Source organism: Anguilla anguilla, chromosome 17, assembly GCF_013347855.1.
Source record: "Anguilla anguilla isolate fAngAng1 chromosome 17, fAngAng1.pri, whole genome shotgun sequence".
Classification (NCBI taxonomy): Eukaryota; Metazoa; Chordata; class Actinopteri; order Anguilliformes; family Anguillidae; genus Anguilla; species Anguilla anguilla.
Window position 1 is genome coordinate 11,894,665 of NC_049217.1, and position 24,020 is coordinate 11,918,684.

Sequence of the window (24,020 nt, forward strand, 5' to 3'; positions counted from 1 at the left end):
ACGATTCATCATAGTAACGAGAGCTGTGACCTGGTGGGGACTGTCAAGATGAAACAGGCTGTTCGGAAGGACAGGTATCCGCGCTCAGAGATCAACGGAAAAGGCGTTTGTGTGGGTAGGTGTGGGTAGAAAGGAGGTGCTGTTACCATAGAGACAAGGGGGAGGGGGATGGGGGGTGAAGCGGTCCAGTTGAATGTCGCCGGACTGGATGCTGTCATTATTAGGACCCGCAGTAGCAGCAGTAAACAGAAGCCTGCGGGAGGTCTAATGAGACAAACTCTCCTCCATTACAATTTGGATTTGTGAGCGAGGAACAGCAGTAATGACTGTATCTTTCGAGGACACAACACTTACAGTAAAACAAATAGCTGGATTTGGCCTATCCCTACATCTTCGTCACTAAATACCAGCGAGGGAAATCGGCAAGGCCAAAATCACACATAATATGCAAATTACTCTGCATCTTATTAGAAGCTGAAATGCCTATGACGTCTTGCTTTTATTTATTATTTATAAAATTATTTATTCACATATTTCATATGGCCTATTTTTATGGGAAACTAAAAAGGTTTTCACTCGAAATATATATAATTATGGGCTATATTAATGAAAACAAACAAGCCAGTAGTGAAATGAACGAATACAATTTGTAAAACAAACAAAACGTAGGACAACGCGTTGTCGAAATTCAATGAATTAGTTAAGTAGCGATGGCACGTGCGCCGTCTAGTGGTCTTGTAGAAAATGTATGGTTATAAGGAAAATAATTATCACTAAAATCTTAGCTGAGACCGAAACTGGAGGAGGCGTTTTAAGTTAAATAAACGCTATTACCTACTTAGGTATGCTTAATAAGTAGGCTATAATTTTATCAGACGGTAGTCAATAGAGTAGAGTAGCCAATTCACACCATGCCGACAGTATGCAGGCGTTGAACAATGGCTCATCAAATAGATCTCATCTATTGTCAGGATGTGTACTGCATTCTTATGTAAAATATTATGTTCCCTTTGACATCGTGATTTTCAGCTATATTTTGAAAGGCAAAGTTGGCAAACAAGACACAGCCTTAGTCACATGTAAAACACTCATGCTATTTAAAGGGATAGTGCACTATCTGGGGTTTTCTGATATTTCAGTTTTAGTGCATGTTTTCAATTGGTCTACGCACTTTTTACGAGCAATGAAGAATATTATATATATTTACTAGAGTTTCTGGTGACCTTCCAAATGTGACTTTCCAATGGCTGTTATAGAAGCATTTTGGGATTTATGGGCTAAAGCAATAGAAGAGTTTGTGCATCAAATGTTTTGTTTGCAGAGGTTGTATGTGCATATAATACCCAATTCTTCTTCGTCTTCTTCTTTAAAAAAAGAAAAGAAAAAAGTTTAATCTTATTTTAGTGGGATCTATTTCTGCTGCACTCAGGGAAAGTGGCAGAGCACTTTAAAAAACTGGTAGTAATGTTTATAATTGTAGGGAAAATGCTACAAAATGAATCTGTTCATTTGTACAGCTTCTGGACCCATGACGTTGCGATGTAAGCTGCTTTAGAGCTGTCTGAACTCTGTTTTCTTGCTTTGGATCACAAACCTCCAAATGCCCCATACCAGCCATTGTAAAGCCAGCTAGTGAAACTTTAGACTTACAGCTAAATTCACACACTGAGGCTAAATCCATGCACAGAGATCCAGTGAGGTATTTTACACAGAATTTTTATCCAATTGGGAACATCTCTCATGCACATGAATGGTGGATATTCATTTAAATCCATTTAGCGGAGTTGGCCTGCTACAGTTTGAAGCAGACCGCCATCTACTGGCCATATAATGTAATTAATACATTTTGTTTTCATGGATGGCCAATAGAATAATAATTGCTCTGGCCTCCATTACCAGAACACAACTAATTTAGTACTTGGATATATCTTTGTGCCGCTGTAGGTAGAAAACATTAGATATCACCCTATCAGGGTGAGTGTTCAAGGCAGGTGGATAGGAGTGGTGCGCACTGCCTAACTTGTGAATATAGAAGAAAATTAGATGAATAATCTGTATATGATTAATTAATTAATCTTTATTTTCACAGCTCATTGTCAGCACAGTGAAAATATATTTTTTGTTCAAATGAACACCAGAAATGTGTGGTATGATACCCTTTGAGATGTGGTCAGTCACCAAGATCTGCAGTAACTTAGCCCACCAGCAGAATATGGCTCCTGGTGAAGTTTGTGCCTTTGACAACATATCTAAGATTAGCTTGGCCATACCCTGGTCATATCCGCAATCAATTAGAGTCTAGGATCAGTTGCTTAGCACCTGAACCTACCGACGTCATTGGGCATTTACTTCTAACTTGTATTCTTAATAGTTCTCTGTGACAGAATGAACGTGTGTGTGTGTGTGTGTGTGTGTGTGTGTAAATCCAAATCTAAGCATCCTATTTATTGAGAAATGGAGAACAGCAAAGATTTGCTTGTACTGCAGTTATTGATTTCTTGCTGCTCACTCAAAAAACATTCACAGTGATTGAAAACCTGAAGTTTAAACCACTACAGAACAGAAAGTGTTCACTGTCCTAGCAGGACTCTAAGGTCTAAATATGCAGTTTAATCCTCTGTGAAGGACACTATTATTTGGCCCAGATTGCCAAGCCAGAGATTATTTACATAAACAAGACGCAAAGCTGTACATGCGAGGCTTTACGTTTGAATATCGGTGCCTGTCTCTGATCTCTGATCCAGCTCTCTGTTGCCTAGCGACAACGGTGAACTGTCCAGCACCCTGGAATTCTGTCCCTTATAGGAGCAAATGAGCTGTTCAGTGTCTCCTTGACAACAAGGTCTCCCTCTGAGCTGGGATGGGTAAAAACTCAAACCCATTCTAACACAGACGACACACAGAGGCATGGTCAATCTCTTCTGGCCTGCTCTGTATTCAGCACTATTTTCTTATGCTGCGCAAAAATTATTTTTGTTTCCCCCAAATAAGGTCACAGGGTTATTGTTTAATAATATTCATATGGTCTTACCATACCACTTAAAGGTGATAAATGCCTTTTTGGTGGCAGAATGTTTTACTTTCAGGCATTTAGTAGACCCTCTTAACCAGAGCAATTTACAATGCAAACACAAATATAAAAATCAGAGATCGGAGGGCAGTAATTCTCTTGAGGGGGAAAGTATCGTCCCAAGAGAGACAGCAAGTGACAGAAGTGCAGACCCGATTGGAGGACCTGAGGTGCAGTCTGAAGAGGCGGGTCTTCATGTGCATTGACGGATGCCCAAAGTCTGTGCTGTTCTGATTTCCATGGGCAGCTCATTCCACTACACTGGGGTCAGAACAGACAGCGGCATGTGACTAGAAAGTGCAGGGAGGAAGGACAGGAGAGGGGGAGGAGCCAGATGTTCCTAGGTTGTGGAATGGAGGGGTCTGCTAATTACCACTCAGTTTGTCATCTAGCACCACCCTGATGTTCGTGGTGCTAGAAGAAGCTGACTAACTCATCTGAAATGAAAGGGGTCACATGGGGGGAAGACATGGCAGGGATGTGGACCATCTCAGTCTTTGTCAGGTTGAGCTTCAGGTGGTGATTTTCTGCCCTGGTCAAAATGGCGTCCGGAGACCTGCAGGTCGGATGGTAGGAAAGAAAGTCGACCGTCACTGAATTAGCAATGATACGAGCAGCCACGAGCAGCAATGACAGGACCAAGGGATCTGGTGTAGAAGCAGAAGAGGAAGAGCCCAAGGACTGTAGAGGTCTGCGGAGAGGCTAAGGGGGGTTGATGCTGTGCCTCCCCAAGGAACATCCAGCGGCATTTTAGTCAGCAGTGTCAGAGCAGCAGAAGGGTCTTGCAGAATCAGAGCTAAGAAAATGGAGGCCAGCAGAGCAGAATGGATACGCTCACAAACAGAGAGGAGGGCAGTTTCTGTGGAGCGTCAGGCCCTGAAGCCAGTCTGGCTCAAGCGTCTGAGATGGGAGCAGGCTGGTCGCTAATTATGCATGGCAGAGGGACAGGAGTAGGAAAGAAACAGAAGGATGTCCGAAGTGAATGACTGGAGGAGAGATGTGAGGACAGGTGGTCAAGCAGTAGGAGAGCACAAGCTGAGATATGTCTGCATCTGTAAAGGGGGAGAAAGCAGGGGGAGATGATAGGGGGAGAGGGTGGGGAGAGAGGAGAAGGGGAGGGCTCAAGAAGGTAATGGGGCGGGGGCGGGGGCGGGCGGGGAGATTTGGCTGTCTCGAGAAACTTGGGTATGCCGTCAAGTTTCTCCTCAAAGTAAACAGCAAAGCCCTTTGCAGAGAGGGGAAAGGGACGTGTTGAGGCAGGAGGAGAAGGTGGAAAACAGTTTACGAGGCTTAGAAGACACAAGACAGGTTTTGAATTTTGGTTGGGTGAAATTTAATCCAGAGGTGAGAGCAGATGAAAATGCAGACAGCTGGGCCTGATAGGTGGACGGGAAAGCAGAGGCCCTGGATTTACGTTATTTCCTTCGTGCTGGCAGCAGTTTGGGGCTGTTGGCCAGGAATACATGTGGGCTTCCCATGCCTGTGTGACATAAGTAACACAGTGTCAGAGGGGGAAAATGCATGGTGTTATTGGAATCTGTTCTATTAGATTGATAGATTTAGCCAATAGTAAGTATTCTATGTAGCGATCCTTCCCTCTGCATGCTGCTATTTGTGGCTCTTTGAGGTATTGTATGGTGTCAAAATGTCACTGGTCACTGACAGCTCAAGATTTCATGAGTGTTCTGCACATGGCCACAAAGGTGTTTGAAATTTAAATATGCATATGTTCCAGAATGTATCGTAAAAGTGTTGTAATGATTTTAAGTATGCTTGATAAATATATGCATGAAACTTTATGCATGGCAATAAATAACATACATTGCAGTGTATCAGAAAAAAAAACCTTTTTTGACTCTTGAACATACAGTATTATCATTCTCTGCATATGCACCAGAATGTATCGTAAAATTTTTGTAATAATTTTAATTATGCTCGATAAAATATGCATGAAACTTTATGCATGGCAATAAATAACATACATTGCAATGCTGGCAGAATACTAAACTAACTTTGAAAAAAAATTGTAATTATAACATTTTGGTCTTTATACTGTCCTCATGTCAGCATCTTTGTCGTGAGCTCCATAACGTTTGGGACGAAGGCATATACATAAGGATATTTTTATACAATTTGGTTTCTCTATGTAAAAATTGCAGCACTTTTATACAAGGGCTCCCCCCATTTTAGGGCACCATAATGTTTGGGACATATTAAAGTTATGTAAATGAATGTAGTCACGTTTCTTGCTGAGTGTCTTGTCTAGTGATGGTCTGCCAGGCCTGTAGTGCAGCCATCTTGAGCTCCTGCTGGGGCTAGTTGCCTTAAGTTTTCTCTTCAGCATATGAAACACATGTTCAGTTGGATTCACATCAGGTAAATGACTTAACCAATCAAGAATTTTCCCGTTTTTAGCTTGAAAAACTCTTTTGTTGCTTTAGTACAGTGGTTCTCAAATTCGGTTCTGGGGAACTGGTTCTCATTCCAACCTCAACTGCAACCCCAGAATTTTAACAAGCTGTTACTTTTTCTTAATTAGGTGCTTTTCATGTTTTAGAGCTGGGGTCGACAGTCTTATCCAGAAAGGGCCAGTGTGGGTGCACACACCTGATTCTACTAATCAACCAGTAGAACCGTTGCTAAGCACCTGGATTAGTAGAATCAGGTGTGTGCACCCACACTGGCCCACCTGAAGGCAATCAAAAGCCTAGAAAAAAGACTAGATACTAGACTGTTTTATACTTGCACTAAGGAAGCAATTGAACGAATCAGAAACATCTGTGAAGTCATTTGTTCCAAACATTATGGTGTATGTGTGCGTGTGTGTGTGTACGCACACACTGAACCACCTGAAGCACCCCAAAAAACGAAATCAAAAACATTGAACAGAAACCAATCACAAATCTTATTTTAACTTTTCGGGTATGGAATTTATGAATGTTATTATTTTCATAATGTTAGAAAATATGTTGCTGCTGCTCTTCTTTCTGACACAGAATATGGACTGGCTTGCTGTGACACACAGGAGAGATGTGCGTGAATCAGTAGGCTATATGAATCACCGTACCATGTCTCCACCCGTGAGAAGTCCTGGTGGTTATTTCTCCTGTTGGTTTCCAGGATGAAAAGGGTGGTCAGTAGCCTGTCATCATTGTGCTTCAGTACCAGCCCATCTGTTAAGAAGAACAGGAAAAAAGAACAACATCTTCAGCTGAGGACTGCACAGCTTCCGCGAGGGTGTCTAGCTCTGAACGTGCTACGTGCTAAGACGTCAACGTGATGGTGTTTACCTTGCAAATGATGTCATGGCAATGGTCAACATCCAAACAGTACTCACACTCTCTCCGATGATCTCACAGGAAGAAAAAACAGCTAAGTATCTTCATATAGCTTTGGCCAAGACGGTTCTCAGCAGGGGTCTGTACAAACTGTACAAGCATAAAACATGCATTCATCCAATAATGGACAATAAAAGACACTGATCAATTTTCAGAAACAAAAGTGTTAAGGAATAAATCGCATATACTTATAAAAAGACATTTGCAATTTTCCTCAACACGCTGATGTGAGAGAGGAGTTTTATTTCCATGTCATTCAAACAGTTCTTAAATATAGAATATTTTTCTTCCTACTGTGGATTCCAGTAGTCTCAATTATCTGTGTTTAAAGCAACAGCACGATGACACCAGAATGCCAATCATAGTACCCAACGGGTTGTTTTCCCATCCAATTCAAACAGAAATGTAAAGCCAACAAATATGCAGACAAAAAATTACACTGCCTGACCATTTCAAAAGTCCTTCATCATTATGTCCCCAAAAGCATGTTAAATATTCACAAATTGCACAATGGTGCGAAAAAAAAAAAACAAAAAAAACATTCCAGTGTACTACTTCTGCAAGAAACTGCTGTTAAACCCTTGAAATCGGTATAAGAACATATACACATTAGTTATTCCTGGGGGAGCACCGTAGACATCAACCACCCTTAATGTAAATACTACGACCCACACTGATATAGGCAATCGCTGGATACAAGCAGCAACAGGACCGGTTCGGAGCAATCAGTGATGTCATGCATTCTATTGACTGATATACGCAGTCAGTGGATATAAGCAACTGTGGCTGCAGTAGGCAGTGTGATCGGTCCTGGGTAATAGATAATATAAAGTGGTCTGCTGGAGCGATGTTTCTCCATCCGTCATCCCTCTATGAGTCTGGATTTTCATTCCAGCCTCTCTTTAAGTGTTTAATTGATGTGGTCTGAGCTGGTGGCTGAAGGCTAGACTGGATTAGGCTCCTGGCAGTTCTCCTCTTGCTTTTTATGTATTACTGTGCTGTCTCATTGTTTGTGCTGCTGTTATCCTGGCCAGGTCTGTCTTGAAATATAGTTTTTTTTTTTTTTAATCTCAATGGGACTTGCTTCAAAGGGGGTGAGGGAGGGAGAGGTGCATTGTTGAAATTTGCACTTACACCAACATATGGGGTGGTTCTCCAGGTTATCCCTTTAACTGGTACACCAAAAAAACACAAAGGTAAACTATACCAGTTCAGGGTAAGCATACCGATAAACGATTCATTCTGTTTTGTGACCCTTTTGTAAATTTGTAAATGCAGATTTTCTTCACCTAAATAGTCAAAATGAGTCCTTCAGGTTGAGCTGATTCTTTTTCAGGTGCAGAACACTCTCTTAGTACTGTACGTTTGGCTTAACATCATATGTTTATGAGGCTGATGTCAAGAAAATATATGTTGAACAACGACCTTGATTTCTATTTTTTATTAGCACATTTCAACTGAAGGCTTGAGAAACACTGGACGAGAGCAGCGGCATTGACCCTTAGACAGCCACGGGGTGGCTGGTTCTCATTTTCACCTTATTGTCAAAAACCAGTTCACGTGTAAGAGACCAGGTAAGGTGAGTTACCTGTGTAATCAGCTGCTTAAATTGATCAATTAAGTGCTTAGCAACAATGAAAACCAGCAGATATTGAGGTTCTCGAAGGGGAAGAGAGAAGAGGGAGGATAAAATGGCGAGGGTCTGAACCCTAGCCATTTTATCACGCCCCAGTCTGGATACAGAACACAAGTTTGGAGATGACCCGGTATGACACCGCCACTTTGCGAAGCGCCACTGGGCAAACGCAATGCTTTCCAAGAGCCGATGTCACCGCACACAACGGATACAGGTGCACAGGTGAGGAAAAGTGAAAAGGTTTATATGCTACGGGGGAAATGAGCGCGAAGGTTTTATAAACATGGGACACTCCTGAAGGTGCTGTGCATACGACACGCTGTGCATAACAAAAAGACAGAAGGTGGAAAAGACGACAGACTTTGAATGTATGATATGCCACTCTGAAGATGGGAAATTCATTGAACACAAATATAAATGCATCAAGTGACTTCATTTTAAGTGGCAACAACAGAAATATATTTGCGACACACCTATTTTGACAAATTTAAAACGCATCATCGCACGGTAGTCCTGCGCCCTCCAGCTCATCACTAGGGGGGTGTAGATACCCCAATTTTTTGAGAGAGTTTGTTTTGGTATTTTCATTTCCAAAAAATAAATAAGTTAATAAATAATTTCAGGTCGATCAAATCCGGCAGGACGTAACGATCTCATCTCGTGTTAGAGGAAGGACATCTGCAGTCCGATCAAACAGAAAAAAGACTTCAAAAAGAAAAAAACACATAGAAGCAAATGACAGCTTTCATTTTAGAGAGACCATCTATTGCCTCTCTTAAGTGCTTCGTACCTGTGTACAGCACGTATATAAACACACACACGGCTGAAAGAGACATCTCTGCAGTCTTGGAATTCACTGAATTCAAACAGTATAGTTAAAATGTGCCTTTCACAAGTCATCCATGGCATTTGTGTTTGGTGGTGGGGGGGTGGGGGGATGGTGGTGGCATTGGAGGGGGTCAGGGTCACTCCTTGGTCCAGTTCTGGTTCTGGTTGGAGTCACAGTTCTGGTTCCATTCCTGGCCCCCAGGTATATTTGTGGTTCCAGTTCTGGTTCTGGTTCTGGTTCTTGGCCCAGGTCCACTACCTGGCGCTGTGGGCGGCGGTGTGGGCGTGGTCCTGCCCCGCGTCGTCCTCCACCACGCTGCTGTAGCCCAGCTTCTGAACGCAGTCGTCCAGGACCCGCAGGACCAGCCGGAGGCGACGGTCCAGGGCACCCAGGTGGGGGGAGAAGAGCACGGGCACCAGCCGGTCCCTCTGCAGGGACTCCGCCATCAGAGCGCTCAGCTTGTACTCCTCCTTCGCCAGCAGCTGGAGGCGCTGGTGAGTCGACTTCTTCACCCTGGGGGGGGTCAGGGGTCAGAAAATGTCCATTAGAGATTGGGGGGCTAAATCACAGAAGTAGATGGTGTTTGAAAACAGCCCTGACAGCACTCAACACTTAGACCAGAGTTTCCCAAAGCCAACGACCCTCCTGCTGAGCAAATATATTTAGTGTGACCCACCCCTACTTAACATGTTGCCAAAAACATGTTTGAATATGGAATTCAAATAACAGAGCAACACTGCACTGTCATTAGTTCCGTACATAATTATTCATTTTATCAACACAATATGTAAGTGTTCATTTTGACAGACGTGAATGTCAATAGAAATCATAGTGTAGCACGTACAGTACAACCAAGTTATTTTTAACATTCATTTTATGGCCCACCTCAACCCCTGTCACAACCGACCAGTGCGTCCCATCCCACGGTTTGCAACCACAGGAAGAGCAGGAAATTAGCTTACAGTAAATAGGCTGAGTGCCCAGTTCACATGTACATCAAAGTTCTTGCTACGGTTTTTAGCACTTGCTGTTTGCACTGTTACCGAATCTAAGAGTAATGTGATTAAAGTTATTAACCCGTCTGAAAGCCCTGATGTGATTGGCTGTGTGAGCAGCTCTGGGTAAGAGCGCCCGGCTCAATGCACGTAGTTCTCCACTCACCGGCAGCACTGGCTCAAAGGCACCAGGATGGAGACCTCATCATGGGAATATTTACCAAACCTACAGGGGAGGAGGGAGGAAAAGACTGCTTTTAAGATACAGCAGGCGCTGCTCATTTATATTTCATTTAATATTTACATATCCTAAATACTGCATGACTATTTAATATTACATTCGCACACGGCACACGCTGCATTCACATTTCACTTTCTATTTACAGACAAGCAGCGCGTTAATATTTAATATCAAGTATACATACAGGAAGCGCCAAGTTTCACGGTGAATAATACATGCGCGCTCGTCTGGAATGGAATCTGTGAAGCACCAGGAACGCTTCCATAAATTCATTCCTGTTCGATGCGGTCGGACCGTCCAGGGACGGTTTCGGGTCAGAACTAAGCCCCGCCCACCCGCGCGGCTTTCCGTCCCCGTAGTAACACGCGGTGTCAAACACGCCTTCAGGCCGCGGGGCTTCCAGGTATCTTATTCAGGGGATGGAGACGTGAAGCACTTTGCCGCTCATTTAATAAGTCCGCCGAGGTCTGGCTTTATCCCGCTGATTACCAATAAGCGCGCCAGGGTGCGCTCTGCCCGGAGAGCGGGGGCCTTAGCCTGTGGGTGGTCTCTCTTCGTTGAATTATAACAGAAGAGAAACAAATAACTGATTTTGTCTCTTTCCTTTATACTGTTTAAACTGCAGATTTGATAAAAGACAAGACTTGTTTGCAGGCTGAGTCACTCACTCAAACACACAAACACACACAGATACACACACACGTGTGTGCACAGACACACAGACACACACACACTCTCAGCTGCCTTGTACTGATTTAAAAATGTCTTTGTTTTTAAATTACAAGACAAGACTGCAATGGCCCCACTAAAAATAATTTGCAGGAAAAAGTTTTAAAAAAAGAAAAACAAATGGCAATAATTCTGTAAATGTAAAGTGAAATAAAGTAAAGTAATACACATACAATGCTTCTAGTTGCCTTTCTCATTTGAAACAATGTCGTTCATCCTCGTGTGATTGGTGGATTGTTTCTTCTGGCTGTGTTATAGGCCTTTTGGAAGACTGCCTGTTCTCTATTTTTCCTCTCCAAACAAACCTTTCATTAAAATGTCCACCCTTAGCTCCGCGGTGAATTTGCGAAATCGTCCTACGCAACACTTTTAGCCGCTTATTACTCTCCCGTTCCCCGCCACTATTGAAGGAAACGAGGGATTCAGCCGCTGTCAACACATCAGCGCGGTTCACATCAGATCGTACGCGTCCCGCGTTCCTGAGCAAATCTGTGTGTGTAAACACTTTGCTGTGTCACGCACCAAGCCAAACACAACACAGAACAGATGAGTAACTGCCACGCTGTGTTCCTGCAGCTCCACACCACGTCCGCTCCTGCCCGCTGACCGCCTCGCCCACTGTCATTACTTAGCGCGCGCGTCAGTGACGGCACGCGCGGTTTCAAGCCCCGCCCACTGTGGGTGCGGCGCACATGACCTTTTCACTGTAATCAGGAGATGAAGATTAGCACTGTACAACAGCAATGACTATCGTCTGTATTAAATGGACGTTTAACGGAAACGAAGTGAAATGAGGCTGAACGGCGGTGGAGGATGAGTGGAGCGCAATCAGGATGAGTGCAAGGATAAGCTTTGCCCTGATTGGTCCGTAAAGGCGCGCTGGGCGGAGCAGTTCTTCCTCACCCTCTCCCGTTATCCAGGTGGATGATGAAGGTGCTGTTCCCGAACTTCTCGAAGGTCTCGTAGTGATGTCGATCCATGTTACCTGTATAGGACACCAGGTGTGAGAGGGTTTTTTCCACCCGAAAAGCTTGAATAATCATCCTGGTCATAACTGAATGGCTTTTTTCTGACGATTTCCCCCCCACCCAGCTACCATCCCATCTGATACAACTAATCTCTCTTAAATTATTGATTAAACTGGCTCCCCTGCCCTCCCCTCCCTGACACAGTCATGAGAGATTCAGTGATTTAATGTGCTATAGAGCTTTAGAATTAGTGCTCCAGGGTGCTAGAGAGCATTAGCTTTTGTGCTTTAGTGTGCTATAGAGTGTTAGTATTAGTAGTATTAGTGATGTAACAAGCTATAGGGTGTTAACACTATTGCTTTAGCAATCTGTAGGGTCTTAGTGTTTTAACATTCTGTAGAGAATTAATGTTTGTGTTTTAGAGTGGTACAGAATATTAGTACTTTGGCTTTAGCGTCCTATAGAATGTTAGAATTAGATCTTCAGTGTGCCGTACAGCAGTGGAGTTTGTGATTTAATGCGCTGTAGAGCTATAAACCAGCCTGAAATGTAGGCTTCCAGGGCCTGAGTTGAGCAGGCCTTTGGAGATCATGGAGGGACAGAATGGGATGGGGGGGGGGGTGGCTGTGGAAGGGGCGTGTGACTCACCCATCAGGAAGTCAAAGATGGTCATGTCCATGACATCCAGCAGGCGTGTCCCACTGTCGTATGGGGGTGTCTGCTTCACCTCGTCACAGTAATCAGGGTCCACCTCCCACCTTACAAAACACAAACGCACAGCACATCACTCACTCTCACCAGCCAATAAGAAATGAGGATTTGCTTCAATGAGGCCTCGTTTTTTCCTGCCAGGTTCTAATAGCCTAATACCAGGCCCCGCCCACCTCTGTGAGGGAGCCCGCCCACTTTGGATTGAGTCTTTTTTGGTTATAAGACTGACTTCCAGGTAATTTTACACCTGACCTAATCCTGTATTTCAGTGACTGGGTTAAATAGTGGAAATATAGCTTCTGTCTCTTTTTTGCTGAACACTGCCCTCTGCTGTGTAAGCCCGGAACTGCCAAAAAGATAACAACAAAAGCCAGTGATGCCCACTTTCTGAGATCACAACCCCCTTGGTGAATTCACTTTCTGAAACCCACCTTTTCAGCCTAAATACAGCCAGACATATGTTGAAATGTGAAAATTAAAATGGCTTTCCTGTATCTGTATGCACTCCATATGTAGTGTCTAATTTCACTTGTGTGAATGTCAATGGAAAACATATCACATGTACAGTAGGTTTTAATTTATTTGTGTGCTTAGGTCAGGTTGGGAAAGGTTTGGTTTGGTCAAGATGGGCAGTGCTGGATTTGTGTAGGGTCTGATTGGATTTGGTGGGGTCAAGTCAGCTTTCGTCAAATGGGTTGAGTCTAGTCCAATTGGACTGGGTTGGATTGGACCCGGTGCCCTCTGACTGGGCCTGGTTGGGTCCAGTTGTTGTCTTTTTTGGTCTAATCCAGTCTGGTCTGGAGGGGTTGGGTCTGGTATGGACAGGTTGGATTAGACTGGGTCCAGGCCAGCCTGATCAGGCTGGGCTGGATTCTGAGCTGTTTGGCAAAGATTCGGCCCTGTCCGGCCTGGTCCGGTGTGGTGTGGTTCTTACTCAGCCTTCTTGCGCTTGTGGTAGGACCGGCGCCAGGGGTTCCTCCAGGTCTTGCGCTTGGCGAGGGCCAGGTCCGGGAGGAAGGCGGCCAGCGAGCCTTCGATCTGATCAGGCTTCCCGCACAGAGCATGCTCAGTGGAGCAGTAGTACGAGCACTCGCCGTAGAAACACACGTTGTTGGCTGTGAGGAGACAGACATACAGTGCGCAAAATAAATTAGACCAGCCGTCCTGAACTCCAGTCCTGGACGGCCACAGTCTCCGTGGGTTTTGTGATTTCCTTTCAATCAGTAGCCAGGCCAATCAGGCCTCAGAAACAAGGTGTGCAGAATCCTTCGCCAATCAATGACTTAAATTAAGCACTATAGTGCAGGGACACATTAAACACCAGCAGAAACAGAGGCCCTCCAGAATTTGAGTCCCTGATTTTATTTTGCCAATATTTATCCCCAGTTATTTTATTTTTCCCCAGTTTGGAATGATAAATTGTGTTTAGGAACCACTACTCCTTTTTATACTGCATCCAAGCTGAGCAGTCGTTATGTCAGAGCACTGCAATTCATGCACAGCTAGTACAAGTGAAATACAGGTGCCCAGCTGACAAGAGGAATCACTGGTACATAGCTGAGCCAGTGACAGACTGTCACCCTGGAGGTCTGCACTAATCTCTAAATCACGTGATTAGCTCATCCACACTCACGGAGTCCTACATCAGCCAATCCACTTGATATTGTGGATTGGCTGATGTAGGAGATTGGTGCATTTGTCGAGGTGTGCAGAAGACCAAGACTTTTTACATTACATTACAGGCATTTAGCAGACGCTCTTATCCAGAGCGACGTACACAACTTGCACGGCTCCTGTTGAGTCTAACACATTGTTAGCGGCTGCTAGCCAGGGCGCGGGTCGCCGTGCCTACCGGGGGAGATGAAGAACGTTTTCCACAGCTTCTTGTCACGGGTTACGTCTCGGATTTCCCTCGTCATGTTCACCAGCCTCCCAGCCACAGGGGGCACTCTACGGAAATCCAGGATCCTGGAACAAACAAACACAAAAAAAAACATGACAGCCACAAATACCAGTAGTGGAACCTTAACCTCTATGTCCATGCCTCAGACAAATTGGAATGCAAGGCCCTCTCAAGTCAATTATATTACCCACGATATCTCCCATACATTCAACAGCAATAAATGGCTGTTACACTTTAACATTCATTTCGAGCATCACTCAGCCATGCGTTTAAAATTCTGACTGTGAGTCATTTGGGTTCTTCCGTTATTTACCTGTCCAGGTGAAAGGCGGCGATCTCGGCGTTGTGTCTCTCGAAATCGGAGAAGTAGAAAAAATCGGGTGGGGTCTCCTGCTCCCGGGTCTGCCTGGGAGGGAAAGAGAGGTCGAGAAAGTTAGGCCTCGTGAAAAAAAAACAAAAAAAAAAAACGGAACGCCGAGGACAAGCTGCCGCCTAGGTGGGAGGTCTGAGATACGGAGAGAGCGCGAGATGGGGGGAGGACAGGAGAGAGAGAAGCGTGGAGGCAGAGCCTGTTAATTAAAACCTCTCTTTGGGGCCCTGGATTATTTTTCACCGAACGCCTACAATAGCTACACTGTGGTTTTGGCGCGGTGGGCGGTATGGGGGGCAGAGGGGAACGGACTAGTAACCGTATGACTCAGGGTTCGGTTCCCAGCCTGCAAGGTTCTTAACCTGAATTGTTCTCATAAATATATATCTAAGCCTACACAGGCCAAGGTCAAATAATTATATGAAATGCTTAACTATTTAGACATTAATGGCTTTAGACAACAGTAAGATTCCTGCAGATGATTGACAATTTAAAAAGAATAGAGAGTATTTTCACTGATATTCAGATCAAAAGTGTCTGTTTACATGATTATACATTCTGGTTAGTAATTTGCTGCAGGGGATTCTCAGAGATCTGCTGGGGTGTTTTCATATATTTTTTCTATATTTAATAATCTAAAGAGTATTTGTTGTCCTTTCGGTATGAGGCCATCCTTGTTTTGCAGAAATGCACTTCCATGCTCTTATACAGGGGAGCGATTTATGATATGCATTTCATTCCTGGAAACAGTAGTCTGTGTTTTATGGACACCCTGTCAGCATCCTGGCAGACAGACAGACAGACAGACAGATGTGCAATCAGTCATGACTCAGGCTGCTTAGTTGACTGACTATATCTACAGGGATCTACACGATACTCACTGAACACGCATATCTGCACACAGTCATGCACATACACGCACACACACATACACTATGAAAGCAAACAGGAGCAAGCACACATACTATATTAAAACAGTGTATCTGCACTGCGCTTACCAACTCAATATTTCCGACAAGACAGATGCCTCAACAAGGTATTGGCTTACAGTACAGCGGTACATAATTCACTTTCATTAATCTCTCAGGGTCTCAGGCTAAGTAACTCCTATATGAGGTCTTTGTAATGCCAGTGACTCAGGAACAGCACAGATGCTAGGAGAGACAAAAGAAGAAGAATATTTTCAGCGATGTCACAGAACCGTAATTAATATCGTAACACAGTCAGCCTCTCGGTTCTGCGCCTCTGGCTTTAACTGGCTCTGCGCCAATGAACGTTTCTCGCGAATCCGGCCGCTGTTTATGGGCGTCTCTGACAGTTTTTTCCTCCCGCGGTTCGTTCGCAGGGTCAGCTGGAACTGCGCGGATATCACGGCTTCTCGCTCCCCGCGAGGTCGACAGCTCCCACGCCCGCATTCAGCTGGCTGGAAACGCGCCCCCCCCGCCGCTGTGAAACAGACCTCAGCCGCGATCGTTAACACTGTATGGAATCCGGCAGCCCCACCGCCTTCTCGCTCCTCTGTTGTATTAGCCTACCGCCCTTTCAGGAAAGTCCACTCCTTCTTTGCAATACGTAATTGCCAAGAGAACAATGCATATGTAACAGAAACAAGAATCTTATCCGTTTATTTTTAAAATTACTTTCTTGCTTCGGGTTCCAAAATAAGGGAAGTTGGCTTATCCTCCGTTGCCGTCGTGATCTGTTCAGTTCCCCCAGTTGGAACAAAACTAAAAACCAGTGGGGTGTTTTTATCATTCGCAGGAACAAAAATTGGATTTGTTCAAAATTTATATGCAGCAGTAAATCCGCGGCTAGCATTGCCTGAAATAGGAGAGCTGGAATTGATGTTACAGCTGAGCTGCAAGTATAACCCGCAGGATATGATAAAATTCACAGATTTTGCTCTGGCAAGAATTGCAAACCCAAGTGTCCCCTGTCGTAGACCATCGTTGCGTTACGCTATGTTAGACTGCTGTAAGGTTAATGTTCTGGTGGCACTATACAAAATATGCAGAGTATCTTGTATTATGTATGGTGCACCATACATAGAATTCTACACTATTATGTCACATACTGATGCAACAGATCTCAAATATTGCCTAGTTGGTTAAGGAACTTCCTGGAAAAGATGATGAACTTGACGCACAAGGTTTCCATGTGCCAGGATATATTTTTGTTTTTTTTTAAATGTTGCCTGTTGTTGCATGTGGTGAATTATTCCTGTTATCAAAAGTCTACAAGCTTAATTCAAATAGATTAATAAAAAGAGTTATACAAGGGTACCAAAAAGTGAAACATGAATTGAGCAGTTATTTTGAAAAAACTGTCCAATGCGGCCTCTGTCCCAAAGGGCCCAGACACCATTTTGTGGGGCCCTGCCCCAGGCATGTTTTCGTGACGATGTGAAAGCCAGCTCTTCCATTACACTGTTGTGCACTCGCTGTCCTCTGGGGGAAGGAGCTGTAGATTCGCAGGGAGGTGTCATATTTAGTCAAGGACAAATGAGCTGGATTGTGATGAAAGCAGAAACTGCAACAACTGCCTCTTTCCCACCACTGACTCTCAATTCCATCTCAGTCATTTCATATGCATTATTCATTGCCCCTTAATTTCCCACCTCAGAATCAACCCTAAGTAGCACTCATTTACTTCCCATAATGAACCAACAAAAATTTTAATTTGAAACTATGAATTATTCATGTACTTTAACGGAGATTTTGAACATATGCAGTACAGATCTGCTGGAAACTGCCTGAAAGTGCTGCAGACTACTTAAAAAGTGTCCTCTGGGTGACCATTTGAATAAAAATTAAAGGCTGTGATTGGACGCAAGCGTGAGGGCAAATTAAAGAAATATGTAAATGAATTGCGATGACCCCCCCCCCCCCCACCTCCTGTCTGCCACTTCCTTTCTGACAGGAAGTGCCAGCTGGCTGGGATGTGCGGTCCACTCTGCGGGGAAGGCGAGCCAATGCGGCATCATGGGTGAAGGGTAGGGGAGGTCAGGGACAGGGCTGAGAGACCCAGAGCAGGTAATTAGCGCACAAACGGATTCAAGCTCAGCAGCCCGCGGCGGTGCGGTGCTCAGTGCCCTGCGATGGCGGCTGGGGTTGGTGTCTGTCCTCTGGCGCACGGTCGCGCAGCGCAGATACGGGCAGAGGGGAGCAGCCTGCTGCTTTAGCCAGCAACCGCACACCGCTCTCAACAGCGCCAGTGCAGACCTGTGTGTGTGTGTGTGCCTGTGTGTGTGTGTGTGAGAGAGAGAGAAAGAGTGTGACACTGTGTGTGGATTTTTATGTAAGAGTCAGGGGGTAAGCTTGTGAGAGTATGTTTATGTGTGTCTGCAAACGTGAGAGTGAAAGTGTATGTGAGAGATAGTGTTTGTTTATGCATTTTTATGTAAGAAAGTGCAAGCGTCTGTATGCTTGTGTGTGTCTGAGAATGTGAGTGTCTGTGAAAAAGCATGTGTGTGTGAGAGAGAGAGAGAGAGAGAGAGCGAGTGTGTGCACAGAATGATGATCCACTCTAAAAACAAACCTGACTGATAATCACTAAAATGCTTGTTAATTATGGAAGCTTCCTTCCTGCCTGCTGTGCTGCAGCACGCGATGCAGAGAAAGCCCCAGCCGCAGCTCCTCTCCCAGCCCCAGCTCCTCTCCCAGCCCCAGCTCTCTCCCAGCCCCAGCTCTTCTCCCAGCCCCAGCTCTCTCCCAGCCCCAGCTCCTCTCCCAGCCCCAGCTCCTCTCCCAGCCCCAGCTCCTCTCCCAGCCCCAGCTCCTCTCCCAGCCCCAGCTCTCTCCCAGCCCCAGCTCCTCTCCCAGCCCCAGCTCCTCTCCCAGCCCCAGCTCCTCTCCCAGCCCCAGCTCCTCTCCCAGCCCCAGCTCTCTCCCAGCCCCAGCTCTCTCCCAGCCCCAGCTCCTCTCCCAGCCCCAGCTCCTCTCCCAGCCCCAGCTCCTCTCCCAGCCCCAGCTCTCTCCCAGCCCCAGCTCCTCTCCCCATAGATGCAGCCTCCGTGTCAGGGTTAATGATTATTTCCTTCTTCAGCCCAGGAAAGGCAGGTGAGGGGGGAGCTCTCTACATCTCATTTTCAGATCGTATTTCAAATCAATGCCCTGCGACAGCCCGACGACTTCGTCATTTTAAACTCCGCAAGGATAACTGAAGCGCCCGAGTGCTCATTGGCTGATGGGCTAAGTATGCGTTTATGAAATTAAGACCTAGCCAACATGCGTGCAGCGCTAATTAATAATCTGCTCACAATGACACCAGATTTAGAAATGCGTTCTTTCCTTAAAATTATGTGGCGTGCACCTACGTTCGCCGATGCCAATAACTGCAAAACAGAGTAAGAAATGGTAACTGAAATGCTCAGAATAAGAAAGTAAGTGGTTCAGACAGGAATTCTCTGTAGAACTGTAGGTTGCAGGAGCTGCTAGCTAGCTCTGGGAAGCAGCGACTGCACAGTGCTGGAGAGCAAACAGTTAATTAATTAGCAGTAATACGATTCCTACTTCGATAACGATGCTGAGCAAGATGACCAGCATATCTTCCAGAAGCACATTCTGATGGCTGAACGAGCTTATTCCAGTTCTTTATGTCTGCACTGATTACTCTGTGCGCTAATGAACGTGATTTACAATTACAATTTTACACAATTAGGACACCTTATTTAATTGAAGATTGTAGTAATTAAGCTTTAGGGCAAAAAAAACATCTGCCGTCTTTTGTTAAATTATCCTATAAAGGACTTTTATTAAAATGTAAAAAAGAATCCACATGGAATTCATGAATTTAGGAGAATTTCACCATGACTGAGAGGCCAGTTCATCATTTATGAAAGACCGTACAGTGTTTTTGCTGGTTTGTGATGTCACTGAACACAAGTCTCCATTTTGGATGCACATGTTGTGCACAGCTATAAAACGCGTTTCCTGAAACGCAGATAATGAAGCACCTGCAAGCACTCTGTGGAAGAGCTCCGCGGCCATTGCACACTTTCCAGACCTTTTCTCATTCAAAGAGGAACTCTGTGAAGCACCTGTGAGAGTCGCGCATGCAGCAGCAGTCTGGCCCCTCCCAGAGAGACAATCTCCGGAAATAACCAATGCTGTCCTGGAACCCACAGGCCACACCCTCAGGCCTAAACCTCCCCCCCCCCCAAGGAGCTGTAACCAGCGTGTGGTGTTAGAACTCACAGAACTGGGCAATCAACCAAAAGCTTCTCAAACGTAGGTCTTTCTAAGTCGCAAGTTTCTTTAATTCTTTCATATGCAAGGTGAGCCAGCGTGGGGTGATAGGACATGTCAGAAAGGGTAAGGAATTATTAGTGTTTGCCGGGGGGGATTACAGTTGACTGTCAGTTTTGGATTTGGACTTGAGTTGGCAAAGCGTTTACCGCGTTAGAGGGATTTGGCAGCAGATGGACGGGGAAGTCGCAACGATAGAACACGCCCCGCTAACATGTGCCGTACACATGTCCACACGCATCTTGAACGCATCCACACATACTGGAAACCAGCCCGCACATGCTGCAAACATGTCCATACATGCCATGAGCATACCCACGCACATCGTGAACATGTCCACACACACTGGAAACACGCCCGCACACTTTATAAACAAGCCCACACATATCATAAACATGCCTAAACACACAGTAAACAATCTACACACACCATAAACATGCCCATGTGCCTTAAACACACTCCATATACACCATAAACACACACATATGCAGCATAAACACACCTATATGCACTATAAACTCACTTGATACACATCATAATCACACCCATACACATTGTAGACGCACTCCATACACACCATAATCATGCCCATACGCATTGCAAACACACTCCATACACACCATAATCACACCCATACGCATTGCAAACACACTCCATACACACCATAATCATACCCATACACATTGCAAACACACTCCATACACACCATAATCATGCCCATACGCATTGCAAACACACTCCATACACACCATAATCATGCCCATACGCATTGCAAACACACTCCATACACACCATAATCATGCCGATATGCAGCACAAACAAGCCGTGGGTGTGGCACAGTGTGGCACAGCGGTTTACCATGGTGGTTAACCAGCTGGGCTTGGACCCAGCATACCGAGGGGCGGGTGAGGGTGCCTACTGAGCAAACAAAACAACACAGCCACAACATTTACTGGGAAATTGGTCAAAAACAGGAACCCAAAATATCATCGCTCTACAAAGGCACTTCCAGCAGGCCGTTTCCTGAAGTCTGGCTTGTTGATTTTACAGTTTAAAATTTTTAAATTATATTGAATGTAATTTTTAAAATGTCTGTAAATTTCAGTAACAGACAGTGTAACAGGGATCAAAACCGTCACCCAATAAGCCTGCAGGGTACACTGCAGAACTGGCCGTGAGAAGCCTCCGCGTTTCTGCGCGGGAGTGACAGCGGCGTTGTTTTGCTCGTACGGCTGCCCGTGACACCGCAGCGAGGAGAAGAGTTACGCAACGCGTCTGACGGGCGCTGGCCTCCTTCCCCTCTCTCATTACGCCGGGCGCACGGAATCCCAGAGCAGCGTCTTCGCAGGGCGAGAGAGCGGCGAGTCCGACGCCAAACTCGGCCCCAGCGGCCGCCAGACGAGGCGGGGCCGAGCGCGCCCGCCCTGACCGGAAGTTTCCGCCAGACCAATTTGGCCGAGATTTGTCCGAAGGAAAAACAACTTGTACTTCACGCATTCCCACCCTTTCCTTGAACTTTTTTAAATCTTACTTGTGTCTTTCCCTCCCAGTGGGGACCGCATGCGCTTTATATGGTTAGAAAAAGAGAGAGGAAAAAAAACATAATTTGTCTGGTTTGAAGGTTGTCTCTGACCACACATGCAGTAAAAGTGGACACACATGGCGGAGTCACACGGCCAGGCCCTCACACGCAAGGCCAGAGAAATGATGTCACAATGCCGGGGGCCGGGTAATGATGGCATAGAGAGATAATGTCATAACGCTGGGGCTGCACATCCTGTCATACTGCAAACGGCCCTGTCCAGCGTGAGGGATGGATCTGACAGCGCCGTGTGAGAGGGGGTTAGATTAATATGGGAAGCCTGCCCAGTCATTTTTAGGCTTGGTGAGGGATTAAATGGCAGATTTGGTTGGGGAAAGAATAAAACACTCCAAAACAAAAAAGACACTCAGATAAACAAAGATTTCAACAGAAAGAAAATAAGGAAAACAAACTATCAAACCTAAATTGGCAAGGCCAAAGAAATGTTTCACTCTCAGCTTCTCTGTGTCTGAGAAGGATGAAAAGCATCCATCTTCTTTGCAACTAAACTCAAGTGACTTGATGAGTCACACATTCCCATGATTCAATGGCAAAGAAGGCGGTCTCACTTATCTGCCATGGTAACCTTTTAATAACTGCCTATGCTGGTACACGTGGTGAAACTGTGTGTTTAACCAGTGTTCATGTAACAGGAGTAAGCACCATCAATGGGATTATACAAGGGGTGTTTGCACAGCATGCAACCTACTGCAATTTAACTGGAGCAGACTGTTTTTTTTATAAGCCGCTTTACATATGCATTCAACTTCTCACTAGAGCACGTGCCTGATAATATTATTCTTTTATTATAACCAGGACTACTATCTTAATACCCAGGATACACCAAACAAAACATTGCATATAAGGTACTGTATATGCAGTACACACACTTTAGTACACGCTGATTAGTGTACTGCGCGGTGAAAAGAAGCCGGGGCAGGCAGAATGTGTTTTGCAGGAGAGAGTGCACTACTCTGTGCTCTCCTTTAAATGAAGAGGCCTACGATATAAGTGCCCATCCTAAAGTGGGGAATAAAGAAAAATTGGGATTAAAGGCAGTTTGAGAGTGGGCCAGTGAAAGAGAGAGAGAGAGAGAGCGAGTCAGACAGAGAGAGTCGGAGAAAGAGAGGAAGACAGAGAAAGAGAGAGAATGGTCTTATGAGAGCTATCAGGCAGAAAGAGGCTCCAGGGAAACTTATTTTCTTGTTTTTCTTAAAGGAGAAAAGCGAGGGAAGAGAACAGCGGCTGCTGTGTCCGGTGTTTGTAAGATGGCGTTCCCCTTCATCTCCCTCTTCGCTGGCTGCTGTGTGCGTGTGTGTGTGTGTGTGTGTGTGGGGGGGGGGGGGGGGGGGGGGGGGGGGGGGGGGGGGGGGGTGCAGGCGTGCAGCGGGAGGCCCCCCGTTGTCAGGTCGTCCTTGTTTAAACAATTAGAGCCCAAGGCTACGAGCAACCCGCGTTTCTCCTGTCATCTGCAGCCAAGAGAAAAACGGCAGAACTGCACTTGAGCGTTTTTCAAAAACCTGAATTCCTTAACTGTTCTATCAGGGCTTGCTGCAGAGCACTCCCTACCACAGTGATTCCCACACACAGCCCTGGGGGACCCACTGTAGCACGCTGGTTTTTGTTACAGCCAATCTTTTGATTAATTAAGGCTGTTGAAAGTTCTCCTGTATTTTTTTTTTTTTTCAGGAAACCTCTTAACACAATGCTGGTTTGGCTCTTTGCCATTTGCTTTGTCACTCAGCTCTTTTCTTCCCCACAAATAACTTTGTTTCAGTGGCCAGGTATTCACACTTTAAGAAATGCAGACCCCAAAGCTGTCTTCTGCCAGTCTACAGTATATCAATTTGAAAAAGGTTTATATAAACAGTGGATTTAATAATGTCATTCAGAACTATTTCTGACACAATTTGGCCTTCAGAGGGTAAATCCCAGCTGTAGACATTAAACGTGTCCAGTTGAGAATAATTAACAGCTTGTTAGAAGAGGTTACAGTTATGGTTGGAGCAATAACCATCATTAAAAATTTCTCCCAGACCAGAGTTTTGGAACCTCAGCATTTTTGTACCCTAGGCTAACTGGAAACGCACCAACAAAACACGCCACTCTTTCCTTCATGAAATCCTCTCAGGTTGGATGGTTGGAATGAAGCACGTGGGCGTACGCACTACAGAACCAAAATAAATAAGCTGCACAGTGAAACACGGTGAGCTCAGCGCGGTTGGAGGGGTACGTGGTACTCGCCCGGTTGTTGAGTTCGAGTGCTAAGCTAACTGCCGTACTCCATCACAAGGGGCACAGAACTGCACTGAGGCAGACCAGGGGGAGCACAACCGCAGCCAATTCAGACGGACCCGCACAGACAGGAACCTCAGGGACGCACAGACAGGAATCTCAGGGAC

General features: G+C 45.3%; 1 protein-coding gene across 1 annotated transcript in view; it reads right to left on the bottom strand.

Annotated features, from left to right (window-relative positions):
• Window positions 1-6,631: 6,631 nt before the first annotated feature.
• Window positions 6,632-24,020, bottom strand: part of fam20ca (FAM20C golgi associated secretory pathway kinase a) — a 40,525-nt gene continuing 23,136 nt past the window's right edge. Inside the window, exons 4-10 of the mRNA XM_035399288.1 lie at window positions 14,734-14,826; window positions 14,370-14,485; window positions 13,452-13,632; window positions 12,455-12,564; window positions 11,742-11,823; window positions 10,035-10,094; window positions 6,632-9,386 (exon numbers count right to left, since the gene is read on the bottom strand). Of these exons, the coding sequence (XP_035255179.1) occupies window positions 9,128-9,386; window positions 10,035-10,094; window positions 11,742-11,823; window positions 12,455-12,564; window positions 13,452-13,632; window positions 14,370-14,485; window positions 14,734-14,826 (901 nt within the window). The 3' untranslated portion in view covers window positions 6,632-9,127. The remainder of the gene's footprint in view (window positions 9,387-10,034; window positions 10,095-11,741; window positions 11,824-12,454; window positions 12,565-13,451; window positions 13,633-14,369; window positions 14,486-14,733; window positions 14,827-24,020) is intronic.